Source organism: Salmo salar, chromosome 24 (assembly GCF_965601325.2).
Source record: "Salmo salar chromosome 24, fSalSal1, whole genome shotgun sequence".
NCBI lineage: Eukaryota > Metazoa > Chordata > Actinopteri > Salmoniformes > Salmonidae > Salmo > Salmo salar.
The window spans coordinates 48,621,950-48,646,651 of NC_138314.1; the positions used below are offsets into that span (position 1 = coordinate 48,621,950).

The 24,702-nt window shown below is 44.0% G+C and overlaps 1 protein-coding gene across 2 annotated transcripts in view; it reads right to left on the reverse strand.

The window, feature by feature from the left end:
- Nucleotides 1-24,702, reverse strand: part of LOC106585972 (atrial natriuretic peptide receptor 3) — a 58,985-nt gene that overhangs the window by 8,403 nt on the left and 25,880 nt on the right. For both annotated transcript variants that reach the window (XM_082968750.1, XM_045706896.2), the window contains exons 4-5: nt 1,550-1,685; nt 680-774 (exon numbers count right to left, since the gene is read on the reverse strand). In XM_082968750.1, the coding sequence (XP_082824876.1) occupies nt 680-774; nt 1,550-1,685 (231 nt within the window). The remainder of the gene's footprint in view (nt 1-679; nt 775-1,549; nt 1,686-24,702) is intronic.

Sequence of the window (24,702 nt, forward strand, 5' to 3'; positions counted from 1 at the left end):
ATCTGATCCTAGATCACCACTCCTACTGAGACTCTTTATGACCTGATCCTAGTTCACCACTCCTACTGAGACTCTTTATGACCTGATCCTAGATCAACACTCCTACTGAGACTCTTTATGACCTGATCCTAGATCACCACTCCTACTGAGACTCTTTATGACCTGATCCTAGATCACCACTCCTACTGAGACTCTTTATGACCTGATCCTAGATCAACACTCCTACTGAGACTATGACCTGATCCTAGATCACTACTCCTACTGAGACTCTTTATGACCTGATCCTAGATCACCACTCCTACTGGGAGACTCTTTATGACCTGATCCTAGATCACCACTCCTACTGGGAGACTCTTTATGTTCTGATCCTAGATCACCACTCCTACTGAGACTCTTTATGACCTGATCCTAGATCACCACTCCTACTGGGAGACTCTTTATGACCTGATCCTAGATCACCACTCCTACTGGGAGACTCTTTATGACCTGATCCTAGATCACCACTCCTACTGAGACTCTTTATGACCTGATCCTAGATCACCACTCCTACTGAGACTCTTTATGACCTGATCCTAGATCACCACTCCTTCTCTGGGACGCTGTATAAATGACGGCCCTGATCAAGAGCCATGCAGGAGGGTTAGGGTGAGGTTTAGCTTTAGGTTTAGGTTGTTCTTACCTCATAGGTGCCTGCCTCTGTGTTGGTCATGCTCATCACAGAGAAGTCTCCGTATCTGTCCCCGTTGAAGTCCATAGACACCTGGCCCGCGATGCCTGCCCAGCAACCAGAGGACCAGCGGCATGCAAAGAATGGCAGAATTAATTAGCTACAAGAGCCCAACATTTCAAGGAAAACAGAGAATGGAGAGGAGAAATTCCTGCACCGGGGCCAATATAACAGGAAATCCCATCTCTCCTCCCGCCGTTTGTGTTGGCAGGCCCTCCTAGAATTGTAATTTCATCCCTCCGCCTGTGTTCCCAAATTTTTGCCATTTAAAAAAAATATATATATTTATTTTAACAAGAAAACATGACCCTGTTCTTGACAATTCCTACTGATCCAAAACATTGTTATTTAAGAGCTGGCAATGTGGCGGCTTGTCCTTTTGAACCGGTTTGTCCAGTGGACATGTTCTCTGTGACATGTGACTCCAATCTGTACTCAGTGTTGCCTCTGACTCAATCCCCCCCCCCCCCCCTTCCTATTTGATAACACATTAATTGTAGTTTAGCTTTTCATATTCTGTTATCTTCAGGAGATATTGTGGTGCTGCAGTCCTACACACATTCTGCAAAGGAAATCTGGGGTGGGGATTTCAACATAGTTTTCTGGTAAACAGGTCTGGGGACATGTATCTCACTGTGTAAGGAATAGGGTGCCATTTGGGACACGTTTCTCACTGTGTAAGAAATAGGGTGCCATTTGGGACACGTTCCTCACTGTGTAAGAAATAGGGTGCCATTTGGGACACGTTCCTCACTGTGTAAGAAATAGGGTGCCATTTGGGACACAGGCTTAATAATGAGCAGAGGGTTTTTTGTTTTTTACCATCAAATGTTCTGTTCCACATGCGATAGGTGATATCTGCTCCGTCCTTCTTGGTGAGGCCGTTCCTTATGGCTTCGTGCAACGCCAGAGCGTACAGCAGCAATGCATCATGGAACCCTTCCACAAACATGTTGATCTGGACAACAGACAGGAAGATTAGAATCATAATAATACATCAAGATAGGGATGAAACTAATGAATGAATGACAGATTCATCACTTTAAAAATTGTTTTAACCAAAAAACAGATAGTCCTTTCATACTGTTACTATATAACACGGTGTTGTCAGTAGGTCTCTGGCCTTCAAATACTTTAGAGTGATAAATGAGAAGAAAACATTGGACCCAAATGCAAAGTCTCTTAGATGAATCCGTTCCTCTTTACTCAGGTTGTCAAGGCTGCTGCCAACAACGAATTTGGCAATTTATTGAAGAAGGGAGGGAGGAAGGAGAGATGATAACAGAGGATGGTACAGAAGAGGCAGCCCGCCCCAGTCTGGTGATAGCAGGGGAAACACTGAATTCCAATGCATATGTAACATCTCAGAATGATGATTCAAATCAAATCTAACTTTATTTGTCACATGCGCCGAATACAACAGGTGTAGACTTTACTGTGAAATGCTGAATACAACAGGTGTAGACTTTACTGTGAAACGCTTACTAACAAAGCTCTTAACCAACAGTGCAGTTCAAGAAGAGTTTAAGAAAATATTTACAAAAATAAAGTAAAAGATAATTAAAAGTAACCCAATAACATAACAATAACGAGGCTACATACAAGGAGTACAGGTTAGTAATATCTGTAGTAATATCTAGTATCATAGAGTTGTATAACTACTTCAGCCTGGTTACTGTTTTGTGGAAACAAAATACCTACTTTCGCTTACCATACCAGTTATAATACAACACAAAAAAATCAGAGTCATGATTTTCTTTTCACTGGCAACTTACAACCTAAGTACCAGAAAAATAATGAGTTACTCCACATACACAGTCTCTTACTAAACAAACAATTTGGTCTATATTTGTTTTCACAACAAAAAAAGAAAAAGATATTGAAATGTTTTCCATTCCACTTAGACACAGTGCGTCATTGTGTGCTACCTATCTCATAGCATGATCCTGTAGAAGATGTGCATGCTGCGATCTAATGGGGCACTCTCAAAGATCGGCTATGAAAAAGCCAACTGACACTTACTCCTTGTGTTACTGACTTGTTGCACCCTCGACAACTACTATGATTATTATTATTTGACCATGCTGGTAATTTATGAACATTTGAACATCTTGGCCATGTGCTGTTATAATCTCCACCCGGCACAGCCAGAAGAGGACTGGCCACCCCTCATAGCCTGGTTCCTCTCTAGGTTTCTTCCTAGGTTTTGGCCTTTCTAGGGAGTTTTTCCTAGCCACCGCGCTTCTACACCTGCATTGCTTGCTGTTTGGGGTTTTAGGCTGGGTTTCTGTACAGCACTTTGAGATATCAGCTGATGTAAGAAGGGCTTTATAAATACATTTGATTTGATTTGATCAACATGTTCTACCTCGTTCGACGTGGTCTCCTCTAAACTAAGATGATTCATGGAGGAGCCAAGGTTCATCTCACCTCCATTTTCCAACATAGTAATCCGTTTTCTAAAACAATGTTCGCTTTAATCACTACGTGTCTTTACTTCCATATCAGGAATGATGAAGATCAACCAAACATGGATGAAGGTGCCATTCAGTAATGATTTAAAAAAATATATATATATATATTTCACCTTTATTTAACCAGGTAGGCAAGTTGAGAACAAGTTCTCATTTATTGCGACCTGGCCAAGATAAAGCAAAGCAGTGCGACAAAAACAACAACACAGAGTTACACATAAACAAACGTACAGTCAATAACACAATAGAAAGAAAACTAGAAAAATCTATGTACAGTGTGTGCAAATGTAGGAGAGTAGGGAGGTAGGCAATAAATAGGCCATAGAGGCGAAATAATTACAATTTAGCATTACTACTGGAGTGACAGATGTGCAGATGATGATGTGCAAGTAGAGATACTGGGTTGCAAAAGAGCAAGAGGGTAAGTAATAATATGGGGATGAGGTAGTTGGGTGTGCTATTTACAGATGGGCTGTGTACAGATGCAGTGATCGGTAAGCTGCTCTGACAGCTGATGCTTAAAGTTAGTGAGGGAGATATAAGTCTCCAGCTTCACAGATTTTTGCAATTCGTTACAGTCATTGGCAGCAGAGAACTGGAAGGAAAGGTGGCCAAAGTAAGTGTTGGCTTTGGGGATGACCAGTGAAATATACCTGCTGGAGCGCGTGCTACGGGTGGGTGCTACGGGTGGGTGGCGTGGCGAGAATCCGTCTCCGCACCACGTGCTCTCACCACTGGTGTCCCCCAGGGCTCAGTTCTAGGCCCTCTCCTATTCTCGCTATACACCAAGTCACTTGGCTCTGTCATATCCTCACATGGTCTCTCCTATCATTGCTACGCAGACGACACACAATTCATCTTCTCCTTTCCCCCTTCTGATAACCAGGTTGCGAATCGCATCTCTGCATGTCTGGCAGACATATCAGTGTGGATGACGGATCACCACCTCTAGCTGAACCTCGGCAAGACAGAGCAGCTCTTCCTACCGGGGAAGGACCGCCCGTTCCATGATCTCACCATCACGGTTGACAACTCCCTTGTGTCCTCCTCCCAGAGTGCTAAGAGCCTCGGCGTGACCCTGAACAACACCCTGTCGTTCTCCGCTAACATCAAGGCGGTGACCCGATCCTGTAGGTTCATGCTATACAACATTCGCAGAGTACGACCCTGCCTTACACAGGAAGCGGCGCAGGTCCTAATCCAGGCACTTGTCATCTCCCGTCTGGATTACTGCAACTCCCTGTTGGCGGGGCTCCCTGCCTGTGCCATTAAACCCCTACAACTCATCCAGAACGCCGCAGCCCGTCTGGTGTTCAACCTTCCCAAGTTCTCTCACGTCACCCCGCTCCTCCGCACACTCCACTGGCTTCCAGTTGAAGCTCGCATCTGCTACAAGACCATGGTGCTTGCCTACGGAGCTGTGAGGGGAACGGCACCTCCGTACCTTCAGGCTCTGATCAGGCCCTACACCCAAACAAGGGCACTGCGTTCATCCACCTCTGGCCTGCTGGCCCCCCTACCTCTGAGGAAGCACAGTTCCCGCTCAGCCCAGTCAAAACTGTTCGCTGCTCTGGCACCTCAATGGTGGAACAAGCTCCCTCACGACGCCAGGACAGCGGAGTCAATCACCACCTTCCGGAGACACCTGAAACACCACCTCTTTAAGGAATACCTGGGATAGGATAAAGTAATCCTTCTAACCCCCCCCCCCCAAAAAGATATACATGTACTATTGTAAAGTGGTTGTTCCACTGGATATCATAAGGTGAATGCACCAATTTGTAAGTCGCTCTGGATAAGAGCGTCTGCTAAATGACGTAAATGTAAATGGTGTTGCTATGGTGACCAGTGAACTGAGATAAGGTGGGGCTTTACCGAGCAAAGACTTATAGATGACCTGGAGCCAATGGGTTTGGTGACGGATATGTAGTGAGGGCCAGCCGACTAGAGCATACAGGTCGCAGTGGTGGGTAGAATATGGGGCTTTGGTAACAAAACAGATGGCACTGTGATAGATTGTGTGATTTGAATGTGAATGAATGTGATTTTTTTGTTGTTGTCTTGGTTCCTCAACAGATTATCACAGGACTGGTAGGGTAATGTTAGTTTGTTGTGTTTTTTAACAGATTACTTGTGAGGGTAATGTTAGTTTGTTGACTTTGCTCATCAACAGATTTCACAGGACTGTGAGGGTAATGTTAGTTTGTTGTGTTTGTTCCTCAACAGATTATCACAGGACTGTGAGGGTAATGTTAGTTTGTTGTGTTTTACAACAGATTTCACAGGACTGTGAGGGTAATGTTAGTTTGTTGACTTTGCTCATCAACAGATTTCACAGGACTGTGAGGGTAATGTTAGTTTGTTGTGTTTGTTCCTCAACAGATTATCACAGGACTGTGAGGGTAATGTTAGTTTGTTGTGTTTTACAACAGATTTCACAGGACTGTGAGGGTAATGTTAGTTTGTTCCTCAACAGATTATCACAGGACTGTGAGGGTAATGTAAGTCGCTCTGGATAAGAGCGTCTGCTAAATGACTTAAATGAAATTAAATGAAAATGATTGACTGCATCCAATTTGTAAATGACATCACCGAAGTCGAGGATCGGTAGGATAGTCAGTTTTACGAGGGTATGTTTGGCAGCATGAGTAAAGGATGCTTTGTTGCGAAATAGGAAGCCGACTCTAGATATAATTTTGGATTGGAGATGCTTAATGTGAGTCTGGATGGAGAGTTTACAGTCTAACCAGACACCTACTGTAGGTATTTGTAGTTGTCCACATATTCTAAGTCAGAACCGTCCAGAGTAGTGATGCTAGTCGGGCGGGAGGGTGCGGGCAGCAATCGGTTGAAGAGCATGCACTTAGTTTTACTAGCAATTAAAAGCATTGGAGGCCACGGAAGGAGTGTTGTATGGCATTGAAGCTCGTTTATAGGTTTGTTAGCACAGTGTCCAAAGAAGGGCCAGAAGTATACAGAATGGTGTCGTCTGCATAGAGGTGGATCAGAGAATCACCAGCGGCAAGAGCGACATCATTGATATATACAGAGAAAATAGATGGCCCGAGAATTGAACCCTGTGTCACCCCCATAGAGACTGCCAGAGCTCCGGACAACAGGCCCTCCGATTTGACACACTGAACTCTATCAGAGAAGTAGTTGGTGAACCAGGCGTGGCAGTCATTTGAGAAGCCAAGGCTATTGAGTCTGCCGATAAGAATGCGGTGATTGACAGAGTCGAAAGCCTTGGCCAGGTCGATGAATACGGCTGTACAGTACTTGTCTTTTATTTATCGATGGCGGTGATGATATTGTTTAGGACCTTGAGCGTGGCTGAGGTGCACCCATGACCAGCTCGGAAAGCAGATTGCATAGCGGAGAAGGTACGGTGGGATTCGAAATGGTCGGTGATCTGTTTGTTAACTTGGCTTTCGATGATTTTAGAAAGGCAGGGCAGGATGGATATAGGTCTATAACAGTTTGGGTCTAGAGTGTCACCCCGTTTGAAGAGGGGGATGACCGCGGCAGCTTTCCAATCTTTGGGGATCTCAGACGATACGAAAGAGAGGTTGAATAGGCTAGTAATAGAGGTTGCAACAATTTCGGTGGATAATTTTAGAAAGAGAGGGTCCAGATTGTCTAGCCCGGCTGATTTGTAGGGGTCCAGATTTGGCAGCTCTTTCAGAACATCAGCTATCTGGATTTGGTTGAAGAAGGAGCGGGGGGGGGGGGGGGGGGGGGAGTTGCTGCAGGGGGTGTTGAGATGTTGGCTGGGGTTGGGGTAGCCTGGTGGGAAGCATGGCCACCCGTAGAAAAATGCTTATTGAAATGATCTGTTATCGTAGATTTATCAGTGGTGACAGTGTTTCCTATCCTCAGTGTAGTGAGCAGCTGGGAGGAGGTGCTCTTATTCTCCATGGACTTTACAGTGTCACAAAACTTTGGGGAATTTGTGCTACAGGAAGCAAATGTCTGTTTGAAAAAGCTAGCCTTAGCTTTCCTAACTGCCTGTGTATATTGGTTCCTGACTGAAAAGTTGCAAATCACGGGGGCTATTTGGTGCTAATGCAGAACGCCACAGGATGCTTTTGTGCTGGTCGAGGGCAGTAAAGTCTGGAGTGAACCAAGGGCTATATCTGCTCTTAGTTCTACATTTTTTCTCTTTCAGTAATGATGAAGATGAACCCAGCATGGATGAAGGTGCCTTTCAGTAATGATGAAAATGAACCCAGCATGGACGAAGGTGCTTCTTCCTCAATCCTCTTCACTAGACAATTATCTGTGTGCTGCCGATGACTGTCACTAATAGGTGATACCCTAAGAGCTGTGGATCCTGTTAGACTGTCACTAATAGCTGATACACCCTAAGAGCTGTGGATACTGTTAGACTGTCACTAATAGCTGATACACCCTAAGAGCTGTGGATCCTGTTAGACTGTTACTAATAGCTGATACACACTAAGAGCTGTGGATACTGTTAGACTGTCACTAATAGTTGATATACCCTAAGAGCTGTGGATACTGTTAGACTGTCACTAATAGGTGACACCCTAAGAGCTGTGGATACTGTTAGACTGTCACTAATAGCTGATATACCCTAAGAGCTGTGGATACTGATAGACTGTCACTAATCGCTGATATACCCTAAGAGCTGTGGATACTGTTAGACTGTCACTAATCGCTGATACACCCTAAGAGCTGTGGATACTGTTAGACTGTCACTAACAGCTGATACACCCTAAGAGCTGTGGATACTGTTAGACTGTCACTAACAGCTGATACCCCCTAAGAGCTCTGGATACTGTTAGACTGTCACTAATAGGTGATACCCTAAGAGCTGTGGATCCTGTTAGACTGTCACTAATAGCTGATACACCCTAAGAGCTGTGGATACTGTTAGACTGTCACTAATAGCTGATACACCCTAGGAGCTGTGGATCCTGTTAGACTGTTACTAATAGCTGATACACCCTAAGAGCTGTGGATACTGTTAGACTGTCACTAATAGTTGATATACCCTAAGAGCTGTGGATACTGTTAGACTGTCACTAATAGGTGACACCCTAAGAGCTGTGGATACTGTTAGACTGTCACTAATAGCTGATATACCCTAAGAGCTGTGGATACTGTTAGACTGTCACTAATCGCTGATATACCCTAAGAGCTGTGGATACTGTTAGACTGTCACTAATCGCTGATACACCCTAAGAGCTGTGGATACTGTTAGACTGTCACTAACAGCTGATACACCCTAAGAGCTGTGGATACTGTTAGACTGTCACTAATAGCTGATACCCTAAGAGCTGTGGATACTGTTAGACTGTCACTAACAGCTGATACCCCCTAAGAGCTCTGGATACTGTTAGACTGTCACTAATAGCTGATACACCCTAAGAGCTGTGGATACTGTTAGACTGTCACTAATAGCTGATACACCCTAAGAGCTGTGGATACTGTTAGAGTGTCACTAATAGCTGATACACCCTAAGAGCTGTGGATACTGTTAGACTGTCACTAATAGCTGATACCCCCTAAGAGCTGTGGATACTGTTAGACTGTCACTTATAGCTGATACCCTAAGAGCTGTGGATACTGTTAGACTGTCACTAATAGCTGATACCCTAAGAGCTGTGGATACTGTTAGACTGTCACTAATAGCTGATACCCTAAGAGCTGTGGATACTGTTAGACTGTCACTAATAGCTGCTACCCTAAGAGCTGTGGATACTGTTAGACTGTCACTAATAGCTGATACCCTAAGAGCTGTGGATACTGTTAGACTGTCACTAACAGCTGATACTCCCTAAGAGCTGTGGATACTGTTAGACTGTCACTAATAGCTGATACCCTAAGAGCTGTGGATACTGTTAGACTGTCACTAACAGCTGATACACCCTAAGAGCTGTGGATACTGTTAGACTGTCACTAATAACTGATACACCCTAAGAGCTGTGGATACTGTTAGACTGTCACTAATAGCTGATACACCCTAAGAGCTGTGGATACCGTTAGACTGTCACTAATAGCTGATACACCCTAAGAGCTGTGGATACTGTAAGACTGTCACTAATAGCTGATTCACCCTAAGAGCTGTGGATACTGTTAGACTGTCACTAATAGCTGATACACCCTAAGAGCTGTGGATCCTGTTAGACTGTCACTAATAGCTGATACACCCTAAGAGCTGTGGATCCTGTTAGACTGTCACTAATAGCTGATTCACCCTAAGAGCTGTGGATACTGTTAGACTGTCACTAATAACTGATACCCTAAGAGCTGTGGATACTGTTAGACTGTCACTAATAGCTGATACACCCTAAGAGCTGTGGATACTGTAAGACTGTCACTAATAGGTGATACCCTAAGAGCTGTGGATACTGTAAGACTGTCACTAATAGGTGCTCCATAGTGTGTTGCTCCATGTCTTTTCTATCCATCTATCCGGTATCCAATCTAAACAGGAAGTCATCTGTGCGCTGCAGAGGACTGCTGCTCAGGGGGTACTCAGCACCCGCTGAGGTGATGTCTGTGTATTTACAATCACCTTCAGCAGCCTATCAGCCGCACCGCAGCGGCGGGAAACAGGCTGATATAGCTAATAATACTTTTTTTATAATTTAAAAAAAATATATATATAATTTATTTTTTGGAACTCAAGCTGGAGCTCATTCCTGGCAGGGGAAGAAGTCAAGAAAACAATACATGTTTTTTTTGTGGGGCATCAAGGATGTTTGGTTTAGAAGGGATAAAGCTTTTGTCAAAATTAACTTTTCGTAGCAGGTTAGGAGAACTTACGCAGTTGGTTAGGACAGCGAATGTAGCAGGTTAGGAGAATTAGGTTAAGGTTAGGAAAAGGATTAGGCTCAGATAAAAATGCCCAAAATATATACTTTTCACGTCAAATTGACATAAGCTGACCCACGAGCCTGATACTATGCCCCGAGGGCTGTGGTTTCATATCTCAGAGTCCGTTTTGCTTTCTCAACGCTGACAACACAAGCAGTAGATGTACTTTCCTCCTTCCAAATATATGGCTAAATTGTTTCAATAAAGGTGAGGGAATTGCACTGTTCCAAAAATACCCACATACAGAGCTAAGATTATTATAGAATATTTTCGCAGAACAAAAAATGCTGACCTGATCCGTTCTGAAGAAATATATAGGAGCCAAGGTTTCAGTCTACAGGTCATGACATCCTGCTTCCACTTAACAACGAGCACCATTAAAACCCATGTATGTTACAGAAGTTATGGAAGTAGGTACAGCAGATTGTAAGCAGAATACACACTGTTACATAGTTCATAGTACTGCTGTAGGAACTGTTACATAGTTCATAGTACTGCTGTAGGAACTGTTACATAGTACTGCTGTAGGAACTGTTACATAGTTCATAGTACTGCTGTAGGAACTGTTACATAGTTCATAGTACTGCTGTAGGAACTGTTACATAGTTCATAGTACTGCTGTAGGAACTGTTACATAGTACTGCTGTAGGAACTGTTACATAGTACTGCTGTAGGAACTGTTACATAGTACATAGTACTGCTGTAGGAACTGTTACATAGTTCATAGTACTGCTGTAGGAACTGTTACATAGTACTGCTGTAGGAACTGTTACATAGTTCATAGTACTGCTGTAGGAACTGTTACATAGTACTGCTGTAGGAACTGTTACATAGTTCATAGTACTGCAGTAGGAACTGTTACATAGTTCATAGTACTGCTGTAGGAACTGTTACATAGTACTGCTGTAGGAACTGTTACATAGTACTGCTGTAGGAACTGTTACATAGTTCATAGTACTGCTGTAGGAACTGTTACATAGTAAGTCTTTTTATATTTTTAAATGTTATACTCGGCAATTCAATGCAGACACCGATTTTTTTTATTTTTATTTAACAATAAATACACATAGTTTTGAAAGCATTTTAAATATTCATAAATGTTTCATTTTGATATAAAATACAGAAATCTAAATACTCAAGCAGTGGACCTAAAAATTGTCCCGGGGGTATTGCCAAATGTTCAGGCAAGTGTTATAAAGGGCCCAGAAGTGTTTATTTATTTTTTTGGTTGAACTTCCCCTTTAACTTCTGCACACTGGCGAAAAGTCCCGCAACATCATGCAGCCTAAAAGTAACCTAGCCTTGTCTTGTCTTAAGGATATTCTGATCCTACAGCCGTTGAACCTTAAGAGACAGTTTAATTAGTTGAAAATGTGTTCGTGCTGTGAACGACCATAGGAATTCACAACACAAAGACTTTTTTTACGACGAGGCTAGAGTTGAATGGCAACTGGTCAGAATACTGGGACAAGTGGACAATAAGGTGTTTATACGCCATTGAGGCAAAGCAGGTCTTGTCTGTTGGTCGCAACCTCTACCAACCATTATCTCTCCCAACAGGACAGTGTAGATGGTGATATCTGTTGGGGACAAGGAGCCTGGAGAGCGACGAAATAGTTATCTCCCTTCCACAGTAGGTCGAGCTGCAGCCTTCCCCTGTCCTGCAGCTTGGAGTGTCCCAAATAGCACTCTACTCTCTACATAGTGAGAATACTTTTGACCAGAGTTTTATGTGTCCTGGTCCAAAGTAGTGCTCTGTAAAGGGGAGATTTGGAGTGACCCTGGAGTGAACCAGGAGTGACCCTGCTGCACAGCCCAATCTGACAGGGCACAGAGAAACAGAGACTTTGGGCCTTTTGTCTAGTTGCTCTGCACTGAATCACTGGGCCAGAATGTAGTGTGTGTGATAGTAAGAATGACTGGGTGGGTTCGTTAATTAGTTATCTTGACCACAATACAACATCTCTGGAATACACACTTACTGGACCAATCAGCTTCCTACCAGAGATGGTCATATTCTGGAAACAGAGATTGTGTTGTGTAGCCTCTATGGTTCTGTTGTATAGTCAGTCTATTAAAGAGGTTATATTGTATAGTCAGTCTATTAAAGAGGATCTGTTGTATAGTCTCTCTGTTAAAGAGGTTCTATTGTATAGTCTGTCTATTAAAGAGGTTCTATTGTATAGTCAGTCTATTAAAGAGGTTCTATTGTATAGTCAGTCTATTAAAGAGGTTCTATTGTATAGTCAGTCTATTAAAGAGGTTCTATTGTATAGTCAGTCTATTAAAGAGGTTCTATTGTATAGTCAGTCTATTAAAGAGGTTCTATTGTATAGTCTATTAAAGAGGTTCTATTGTATAGTCTATTAAAGAGGTTATATTGTATAGTCTATTAAAGAGGTTCTATTGTATAGTCTGTCTATTAAAGAGGTTCTATTGTATAGTCTGTCTATTAAAGAGGTTCTATTGTATAGTATATTAAAGAGGTTCTATTGTATAGTCTGTCTATTAAAGAGGTTCTATTGTATAGTCTATTAAAGAGGTTATATTGTATAGTCTATTAAAGAGGTTCTATTGTATAGTCTGTCTATTAAAGAGGTTCTATTGTATAGTCTATTAAAGAGGTTATATTGTATAGTCTATTAAAGAGGTTCTATTGTATAGTCTGTCTATTAAAGAGGTTCTATCATATTTATTGCCCCCATCAGACTAGCCACAGTTATTACCCCCAGCGGACTAGCCACAGTTATTACCCCCAGCAGACTAGCCACAGTTATTACCCCCAGCAGACTAGCCACAGTTATTACCCCCAGCGGACTAGCCACAGTTATTACCCCCAGCAGACTAGCCCCAGAAGTCTCTATGCATGCAGAGACAAAAGGAGAGTCTACATTTATCTGCTGACCAGTGAAGTGTACTGGGATGTGATGCGACTACAGGGGGTTTCTTCAAAGAGCTGGTTCCACTCTGTTGGGCCTCAAGACAAGACAAGACAAGACCATTCACTTATTTATCGTCTCCTATTGCCTTATATTACGTGCTTGGCCATGTCACTTCCTTCGTTTAAACGTTGGTTAAATATGAATTACACATAACATTCCAAATAAATCTGACCTTTTCATAGGACGTGTTTTTTTAAAAAACTTGTTGCTAGTTGGTAACGTGGCCCTCTGCGACATGCATATTCAAGCCAGCTATAATGCTGTGAAATCGTTTTGAAGAGAGGGCTTTGGTCGGAATGGACGAGGGCTATTCGCTTCCTCAGTCGACCGGCTTAGAGGTAGGATTAAAATCTGCTCTGACAATCTGTCTGTCAGGAATGACAACGCTTCTGTTACTACGTCCACTTTACCACTGGAGGGGCTGCTTCAAGCACAGACCTGACGCCCTGTCTCTCCGTGACACACTGTAGACATCAGAGAGACCCACACACGCGCACACACACACACACACACGCACAAGCAACAACACAATAAGGCATGTGTACACACACACACACACACTGATGCCTGCGTGAAGACCTTAACAGCCTGCTTCCTGCGTGAAGACCTTAACAGCCTGCTTCCTGCATGAAGACCTTTACAGCCTGCTTCCTGCGTGAAGACCTAAACAGCCTGCTTCCTGCGTGAAGACCTAAACAGCCTGCTTCCTGCATGAAGACCTTTACAGCCTGCTTCCTGCATGAAGACCTTAACAGCCTGCTTCCTGCGTGAAGACCTAAACAGCCTGCTTCCTGCGTGAAGACCTTAACAGCCTGCTTCCTGCGTGAAGACCTTAACAGCCTGCTTCCTGCGTGAAGACCTTAACAGCCTGCTTCCTGCGTGAAGACCTTTACAGCCTGCTTCCTGCGTGAAGACCTTAACAGCCTGCTTCCTGCGTGAAGACCTTTACAGCCTGCTTCCTGCGTGAAGACCTTAACAGCCTGCTTCCTGCGTGAAGACCTTAACAGCCTGCTTCCTGCATGAAGACCTTTACAGCCTGCTTCCTGCATGAAGACCTTTACAGCCTGCTTCCTGCATGAAGACCTTAACAGCCTGCTTCCTGCATGAAGACCTTAACAGCCTGCTTCCTGCGTGAAGACCTTTACAGCCTGCTTCCTGCATGAAGACCTTAACAGCCTGCTTCCTGCATGAAGACCTAAACAGCCTGCTTCCTGCGTGAAGACCTTAACAGCCTGCTTCCTGCATGAAGACCTAAACAGCCTGCTTCCTGCGTGAAGACCTTAACAGCCTGCTTCCTGCGTGAAGACCTTAACAGCCTGCTTCCTGCGTGAAGACCTAAACAGCCTGCTTCCTGCGTGAAGACCTTAACAGCCTGCTTCCTGCGTGAAGACCTTAACAGCCTGCTTCCTGCGTGAAGACCTTTACAGCCTGCTTCCTGCGTGAAGACCTTTACAGCCTGCTTCCTGCGTGAAGACCTTTACAGCCTGCTTCCTGCGTGAAGACCTTAACAGCCTGCTTCCTGCGTGAAGACCTTAACAGCCTGCTTCCTGCGTGAAGACCTTTACAGCCTGCTTCCTGCGTGAAGACCTTAACAGCCTGCTTCCTGCATGAAGACCTTAACAGCCTGCTTCCTGCATGAAGACCTTAACAGCCTGCTTCCTGCATGAAGACCTTAACAGCCTGCTTCCTGCATGAAGACCTTAACAGCCTGCTTCCTGCGTGAAGACCTTAACAGCCTGCTTCCTGCATGAAGACCTTAACAGCCTGCTTCCTGCATGAAGACCTTAACAGCCTGCTTCCTGCATGAAGACCTTAACAGCCTGCTTCCTGCATGAAGACCTTAACATGAAGACCATAACATGAAGACCCCTGGGAAAAAGAACATACAAATATTGAGTCGTATTAATCTACAGATGAATCATCTGACAGTAGCACTGTCTCAGAATGATCAACGGAAGGAGATTTTAACGCCGCTACATACTCATTCTGTTATACTGTAGGCCAACATCACACATGCCTTTTCAATACTCTGTTAAGTCACACTTATAGTAGTGAGTCATTAAGCAGACTCTCTGATCCACTACAGTAGTGAGTCATTTAGCAGACTCTCTGATCCAGAGAGACTTACAGTAGTGAATCATTTAACAGACTCTTTGATCCAGAGCCACTACAGTAGCGAGTCATTTAGCAGACTCTCTGATCCACTACAGTAGTGAGTCATTTAGCAGACTCTCTGATCCACTAGAGTAGTGAGTCATTTAGCAGACTCTCTGATCCACTACAGTAGTGAGTCATTTAGCAGACTCTCTGATCCAGAGCCACTTACAGTAGTGAGTCATTTAACAGACTCTCTGATCCAGAGCCACTTACAGTAGTGAGTCATTTAACAGACTCTCTGATCCACTACAGTAGTGAGTCATTTAGCAGACTCTCTGGTCCAGAGCCACTACAATAGTGAGTCATTTAGCAGACTCTCTGATCCAGAGCCTCTACAATAGTGAGTCATTTAGCAGACTCTCTGGTCCAGGGCCACTACAATAGTGAGTCATTTAGTAGACTCTCTGGTCCAGAGCCACTACAATAGTGAGTCATTTAGCAGACTCTCTGGTCCAGAGCCACTACAATAGTGAGTCATTTAGTAGACTCTCTGGTCCAGAGCCACTACAATAGTGAGTCATTTAGCAGACTCTCTGGTCCAGAGCCACTACAATAGTGAGTCATTTAGCCGACTCTCTTATCCAGAGCCACTACAGTAGTGAGTCATTTAGCAGACTCTCTTACCCAGAGAGACTTACAATAGTGAGTGCATACATGTACTGGTCCCCGTTGGGAATCGAAAATATTCCAGAAATGTTCCATACGCACAAAAAGCTTATTTCTCTCAAATGTTGTGCACAAATTTGTTTACATCCCTGTTAGTGAGCATTTCTCCTTTGCCAAGACAATCCATCCACCTGACAGGTGTGGCATATAAAGGAGCTGATTAAGCAGCATGATCATTACACAGGTGCACCTTGTGCTGGGGGACAATAAAAGGCCAGTTTTGTCACAGAACACAATGCCACTGATGTCTCAAGTTTTGAGAGAGTGTGCAATTGCCATGCTGACTGCAGGAATGTCAACCAGAGCTGTTGCCAGATAATTGAATGTTAATTTCTCTACCATAAAACATTGTTTTAGAGAATTTGGCAGTATGTCCAACCGGTCTCACAATCTTTGACCATGTGTATGGCGGGTTATGGTATGGGCCCCATGGTGGAGGTGGGGTTATGGTATGAGCCCCATGGTGGAGGTGGGGTTATGGAATGGGCCCCATGGTGGAGGTGGGGTTATGGTATGGGCCCCATGGTGGAGGTGGGGTTATAGGCATAAGCTACGGACAACAAACACAATTGCATTTTATCAATGGCAATTTGAATGCACAGAGATACCTTAGCAAGATCATGAGGCCCATTGTCGTGCCATTCATCCGCCACCATCACCTCATGGTTCAGTATGATAATGCACCGACCCATGTTGAAAGGATCTGTACACGATTCCTGGACGCTGAAAATGTCCCAGTTCTTCCATGGCCTGTATACTCACCAGACATGTCACCCATTGAGCATGTTTGGGATGCTCTGGATCGACAGCCTGTTCCAGTTCCCACCAATATCCAGAAACTTCGCACAGCCATTGAAGAGGAGTGGAACAACATTCCACAGGCCACAATCAGCAGCCTGCATATCTGTATTCCCAGTCATGCGAAATCCATGGATTAGGGCCTTATGAATTTATTTACTGATGTCCTTATATGAACTGAAACTCAGTAAAATTGTTGAAATTGTTGCAACAAAAAAGAAAATGAAGACAAACCTGTAAAATTGTAACGCCCTGGCCATAGAGAGGGGTTTTTTTGTTCTTTATTTTGGTTCAGGCCAGGGTGTTACATTGGGTGGGCGTTCTATGTTCCTTTTTCTATGTTTTGGTATTTCTTTGTTTTGGGCCGTGTGTGGCTCCCAATCAGGCACAGCTGAAGCTCGTTGTTGCTGATTGGGAGTCACACATAAGGAGCCTGTTTTTCCTTTGGGTTTTGTGGGTAATTGTTTCTGTTTTGAGTATTTTTCCTAACAGGACTGTTTGCTGTCGTTTTTGTTCATTTTGTAGTGTTCTCTTGTTTTTTGAATTAAAATTCTAATGATGAACACATCCTCTGCTGCACCTTGGTTCCCTCTTCCAGACAGCCGTTACAAAAATATTATCCTAAATATAAACCATAAACTTGAGTGTTTCCAAATACCACATCCTTCCTATCTTTTTATTTAACACAGTTCTATTTATTTTACTACGTCAGTATGTCGTTTTGGCATCAAACAGGTGGCAGTTGTGAAAAAAAGTGAAGACCACAAGAGTTGTAGAGGTAATTGAAAATTATGCCATCGTTCATTAAATGCTTCTTTCATTAATTAGCCAATTTCCACCGGAACAGAATGGTCTATCTACTATAAACTCAATATGTACTAAAAACAATATAGTTTTTTTTTTTGAAGTTTGAGTATAAATTACCAAAGTTAAGATAGATTTTTCTGTTAATTACCAAGATTACTGAAGAATCTGGTAACGTTAGTACATTAGCCGTAGCGTTGCTCCACAGCAGATAGAGGGATCTCTCTCAAATATCAGTTGATGTATCCAGGGAATAGAACAGGATTTGCTTTGAGTGCTTCTCGCACGACAAGGTCAGGGAGAATGCCCTCTTGTAAACCTTTTTACTTGAGCTCTCAGAACAACTCAACACAACACGGAGAAGTAACATTCAGAGCCCTGTGTTTGGAGGTGTTGAAAAGCATCAGTCTGTTCTGGACGTTCAGGGCCTGTTCTTGTTTTGATTGCTGACACAAATCAAATGATTCAGGCTTGGTCCTTTTACCGACGTACTGTGTGTCATGTTAGTGAATGTAATAACAGAGCTCTAACGCATCACACCCACCTACTGGTTGGGATTGGATAGAAATATTGGGGATATGACCATCCACTGAGATTCTCTCTCTCTCTCTGCTCTCTCTCTCTCTGCTCTCCAAGGGGATTTTTTGTCATTGGAAACATATGTTTACATTGCCAAAGCAAGTATATTTGTCTATATACAATGTTGTAACGATGTGCAAATAGTTAAAGTATGAAAGGGAAAATAAATTAACATAAATATGGGTTGTATTTACAATGGTGTTTGTTCTTCACTGGTTGCCCTTTTCTTGTGGCAACAGGTCACAAATCTTGCTGCTGTGATGGCACATTGTGGTATTTCACCCAGTAGATATGGGAGTTTATCAAAATTGGGTTTGTTTTTGAATTCTTTGTGGGTCTGTGTTATCTGAGGGAAATATGTGTCTCTAATATGGTCATACATTTGGCAGGAAGTTAGGAAGTGCAGCTGTTTCCACCTCATTTTGTGGGCAGTGTGCACATAGCATGTCTTCTCTTGAGAGCTATGTCTGCCTACGGCGGCCTTTCTCAATAGCAAGGCTATGCTCACTGAGTCTGTACATAGTCAAAGCTTTCCCTAAGTTTGGGTCAGTCACAGTGGTCAGGTATTCTGCCACTGTGTACTCTCTGTTTAGGGCCAAATAGCATTCTAGTTTGCTCTGTTTTTTTGTTAATTCTTTCCAATGTGTCAAGTAATTATCTTTTTGTTTTCTCATGATTTGGTTGGGTCTAATTGTGTTGCTGTCCTGGGGCTTTGTGGGGTGTGTTTGTGTTTGTGAACAGAGCCCCAGGACCAGCTTGCTTAGGGGACTCTTCTCCAGGTTCATCTCTCTGTAGGTGATGACTCTGTGGGGTCTGTTTGTGTTTGTGAACAGAGCCCCAGGATCAGGACGGTTGCTGCAGACTGTTCTAGTGCCTTCTCCAATTTGTTGACATATACAGTTGAAGTTGGAAGTTTACATACACATTAGCCAAATACATTTAAAACTCTGTTTTTCACAATTCCTGACATTTAATCCAAGTAACAATTCCCTGTTTTAGGTCCGTTAGGATCACCACTTTATTTTAAGAATGTGAAACGTCAGAATAATATTAGAGAGAATGATTTATTTCAGCTTTTGTTTCTTTCATCACATTCCCAGTGGGTCAGAAGTTTACATACACTCAATTAGTATTTGGTAGCATTGCCTTTAAATTGTTTAACTTGGGTCAAACGTTTCGGGTAGCCTTCCACAAGCTTCCCACAGTAAGTTGGGTGAATTTTGGTCCATTCCTCCTGACAGAGCTGGTGTAACTGAGTCAGGTTTGTAGGCCTCCTTGCTCGCACACACTTTTTCAGTTCTGCCCACAAATTTTCGATGGGATTGAGGTCAGGGCTTTGCGATGGCCACTCCAATACCTTGACTTTGTTGTCCTTAAGCCATTTTGCCACAACTTTGGAAGTATGCTTGGGGTCATTGTCCATTTGGAAGACCCATTTGCGACCAAGATTTAACTTCCTGACTGATGTCTTGAGATGTTGCTTCAATATATCCACGTAATTTTCCGTCCTCATGATGCCATCTATTTTGTGAAGTGCACCAGTCCCTCGTGCAGCAAAGCACCCCCACAACATGATGCTGCCACCCCCGTGCTTCACGGTTGGGATGGTGTTCTTCGACTTGCAAGCCTCCCCCTTTTTCCTCGAAACATAACGATGGTCATTATGGCCAAACAGTTCTATTTTTGTTTCATCAGACCAGAGGACATTTCTCCAAAAAGTGCGATCTTTGTCCCCATGTGCAGTTGCAAACCGTAGTCTGGCTTTTTATGACGGTTTTGGAGCAGTGGCTTCTCCTTGCTGAGCGGCCTTTCAGGTTATGTCGATATAGGACTCGTTTTACTGTGGATATAGATACTTTTGTACCTGTTTCCTCTAGTATCTTCACAAGGTCCTTTGCTGTTGTTCTGGCGCCCCCCCTTGGGTTGTGCCATGGCGGAGATCGCTGTGGGCTATACTCGGCCTTGTCTTAGGACGGTAAGTTGGTGGTTGGAGACATCCCTCTAGTGGTGTGGGGGCTGTGCTTTGGCAAAGTGGGTGGGGTTATATCCTGCCTGTTTGGCCCTGTCCGGGGGTATCATCGGATGGGGCCACAGTGTCTTCTGATCCCTCCTGTCTCAGCCTCCAGTATTTATGCTGCAGTAGTTTATGTGTCGGGGGGGCTAGGGTCAGTCTGTTACATCTGGAGTATTTCTCTTGTCTTATCCGGTGTCCTGTGTGAATTTAAATATGCTCTCTCTAATTCTCTCTTCTCTCTTTCTGTCTTTCTCTCGGAGGACCTGAGCCCTAGGACCATGCCTCAGGACTACCTGGTATGATGACTCCTTGCTGTCCCCAGTCCACCTGGCCGTGCTGCTGCTCCAGTTTCAACTGTTCTGCCTGCGGCCATGGAACCCTGACCTGTTCACCGGACGTGCTTGTTGCACCCTCGACAACTACTATGATTATTATTATTTGACCATGCTGGTCATTTATGAACATCTTAACATCTTGACCATGTTCTGTTATAATATCCACCCTGCACAGCCAGAAGAGGACTGGCCACCCCTCATAGCCTGGTTCCTCTCTAGGTTTCTTCCTAGGTTTTTGGCCTTTCTAGGGAGTTTTTCCTAGGGAGTTTTTCCTAGCCACCGTGCTTCTTTCACATGCTTTGCTTGCTGTTTGGGGTTTTAGGCTGGGTTTCTGTACAGCACTTTGAGATATCAGCTGATGTACGAAGGGCTATATAAAAATAAATTTGATTTGATTTGAAATTTGATTGATTTGCACTTTTCACACCAAAGTACGTTCATCTCTAGGAGACAGAACACGTCTCCCTCCTGAGCGGTATGACGGCTGCGTGGTCCCATGGTGTTTATACTCGCGTACTATTGTTTGTACAGATGAACGTGGTACCTTCAGGCATTTGGAAATTGCTCCCAAGGATGAACCAGACTTGTGGAGGTCTACAATTGTTTTCTGAGGTCTTGGCTGATTTATTTTGATTTTCCCATGATGTCAAGCAAAGAGGCAATGAGTTTGAAGGTAGGCCTTGAAATACATCCACAGGTACACCTCCAATTGACTTAAATTATGTCAATTAGCCTATCAGAAGCTTCTAAAGCCATGACATCATTTTCTGGAATTTTCCAAGCTGTTTAAAGGCACAGTCAACTTAGTGTATGTAAACTTCTGACCCACTGGAATTGTGATACAGTGAATTATAAGTGAAATAATCTGTCTGTAAAACAATTGTTTGTTAACAAGAATTTTGTAGAGTGGTTGAAAAACGAGTTTTAATGACTCCAACCTAAGTGTATGTAAACTTCTGACTTCAACTGTATGTTAAAGAAGGTGGGGCTTAAGCTGCATCCCTGTCTCAACCCACGGCTCATGTGAAAAGAAATCTTTCTCTCCCTCTCTCCATCTTTCCCTCCTCCTTGCAGAGCCCTAGCTGAACGGCTTGTTGACAATGAAGTCTCTTGTGATGGTTGAGGCTGGTCGTGGCTGGCGTGTCTAATTTACATATATTCTGACGAGCAACCTAGGAATTATCGGTGCCGAGTTCCCCCTGTGAATAACGCCTCCTTTCTCCCTCCCAGACATCCCCCTGACCCTCTCCTTCAGAGTGAAAGAACTTCACATTACCTCAGCGTGGGGCACCAGCTAACTAGCTAACAACTGGTCCAACCAGGCAAGAGAGTTTAGTGTGTTATGTTTATATTTCAGTATAGGGAATCCTAAAGTACATGGCGAGTAGGGGGTGGTACTGGTCAAATATGACCCTATCGTCTCCCTCGTATCCTCTCCCCTCTACCCCCTATCCTCTCCCCCCTATCCTCTCCCCTCCACCCCCCTAATGCTCCCCTCTACCCCCCTAATGCTCCCCTCTAACCCCTATCCTCTCCCCTCTACCCCCTATCCTCTCCCCCTATCCTCTCCCCTCTACCCCCTATCCTCTACCCCCTATCCTCTACCCCCTATCCTCTCCCCTCTACCCCCTAATGCTCCCCTCTACCCCCCTAATGCTCCCCCTCTACCCCCCCAATGCTCCCCTCTACTCCCCTAATGCTCCCCCTCTACCCCCCCTAATGCTCCCCTCTACCCCCCCTAATGCTCCCCTCATCCTCTCTGGGGACAGCCGAAGAACCCTTTTGGAATCCTTTTCTAAGAGCATATGGCCCAGTCCGTTATGTAATTGTTTACCTTGACTCAACTCAGCACTGTGTTTACAGACTAACTGGAGAGGCTTCCCAGCCGCTGGGTCTAGCATAGCACAGACATGTAGTACACACACACACACACACACACACACACACACACACACACACACACACACACACACACACACACACACACACACACACACACACACACACACACACACACACACACACACACACACACACACCTCCCCCCAGCCGCTGTAGTACACACACACACACAGCTGTGCTGTGACAAGGTAGGGTTGGTATAAAGAAGATAGCCCTATGCTAAAATACAGAGTCCATATTATGGCAAGAACAGCTCAAATAAGCAAAGAGAAATGACAGTCCATCATTACCTTAAGACATGAAGGTCAGTCAATACGGGAAACTTCAAGAACTTTTAAAGTTTCTTCAAGTGCAGTCGCAAGAAAACATCAAGCGCTATGATGAAACTGGCTCTCATGAGGACAACCACAGGAAAGGAAGACCCAGAGTTACCTCTGCTGCAGAGGATAAGTTCATTAGGGTTACCAGCCTCAGAAATAGCAGTCCAAATAAATGCTTCACAGAGTTCAAGTAACAGACACATCACAACATCAACAGTTCAGAGGAGACTGCGTGAATCAGGCCTTCATGGTCGAATTGCTGCAAAGAAACCACTACTAAAGGACAACAATAATAAGAAGAGACTTGCTTGGGCCAAGAAACACGAGCAATGGACATTAGACCGGTGGAAATCTGTCCTTTGGTCTGATGAGTCCAAATGTGAGATTTATGGTTCCAACCGCCGTGTCTTTGTGAGATGCTGTGTGGGTGAACGGATGAGCTCCGAATTTGTATTTCCCACCGTGAAGCATGGAGGAGGTGGTGTTATGGTGTGGGGGTGCTTTGCTAGTGACACTGTCTGTGATTTATTTAGAATTCAAGGCACACTTAACCAGCATGGCTACCACAGCATTCCGCCGCGAAACACCATCCCATCTGGTTTGGGCTTAGTGGGACTATCATTTGTTTTTCAACAGGACAATGACCCAACACAGCTTCAGGTCTGTATAAGGGATATTTTAACAAGAAGGAGAGTGATGAAATGCTGCATCAGATGACCTGGCCTCCACAATCCCCCGATCTCAACCAAATTGAGATGGTTTGGGATGAGTCGGACAACAGAGTGAAGGAAAAGCAGCCAACAAGTGCTCAGCATATGTGGGAACTCCTTCAAGACTGTTGGAAAAGCATTCCAGGTGAAGCTGGTTGAGAGAATGCCAAGAGTGTGCAAAGCTGTCATCAAGGCAAAGGGTGGCTACTTTGAAGAATCTAAAATCTAAAATATATTTTGATTTGTTTAACACTTTTTTGGTTACTACATGATTCCATATGTGTTATTTCATAGTTTTGATGTTTTCACTATTATTCTACAATGTAGAAAATAGTAAAAAAATAAAGAAAAACCCTTGAATGAGTAGGTGTGTCCAAACTTTTGACTGGTACTGTATATACATGATCACAGTCTTCACAGTTAACAATTGGTTTTAGGGTTTAGGGTGCCAGACATACATAGTCACAGTCGTCACCGTTAACTAAGGGTCTCTGGGATGTAGGTTCTAATGGACTACAGTCTATGGTGCCAGACCAGAGTTTAGGGTGTAGGGTGTAGGGTACCAGACCTACTGTAGGTACACTAAGAGTTTAGGGTGTAGGGTGCCAGATCTACTGTAGGTACACTAAGAGTTTAGGGTGTAGGGTGCCAGATCTACTGTACGCACACTAAGAGTTTAGGGTGTAGGGTGCCAGACCTACTGTACGCACACTAAGAGTTTAGGGTGTAGGGTGCCAGATCTACTGTACGCACACTAAGAGTTTAGGGTGTAGGGTGCCAGATCTACTGTACATACACTAAGAGTTTAGGGTGTAGGGTGCCAGATCTACTGTACGCACACTAAGAGTTTAGGGTGTAGGGTGCCAGATCTACTGTACGTACACTAAGAGTTTAGGGTGTAGGGTGTAGGGTGCCAGATCTACTGTATGTACACTAAGAGTTTAGGGTGTAGGGTCTAAGAGACTACGGTCTATGGTGCCAGACCAGAGTTTAGGGTGTAGGGTGCCAGATCTACTGTAGGTACACTAAGAGTTTAAGGTGTAGGGTCTAAGAGACTACGGTCTATGGTGCCAGACCTACTGTACGTACACTAAGAGTTTAGGGTGTAGGGTGCCAGACCTACTGTAGGTACACTAAGAGTTTAAGGTGTAGGGTCTAAGAGACTACGGTCTATGGTGCCAGACCTACTGTACGTACATTAAGAGTTTAGGGTGCCAGACCTACTGTACGTACACTAAGAGTTTAGGGTGTAGGGTGTAGGGTGCCAGACCTACTGTACGTACACTAAGAGTTTAGGGTGTAGGGTGCCAGATCTACTGTATGTACACTAAGAGTTTAGGGTGTAGGGTGCCAGACCTACTGTACGTACACTAAGAGTTAAGGGTGTAGGGTACCAGACCTACTGTATGTACACTAAGAGTTTAGGGT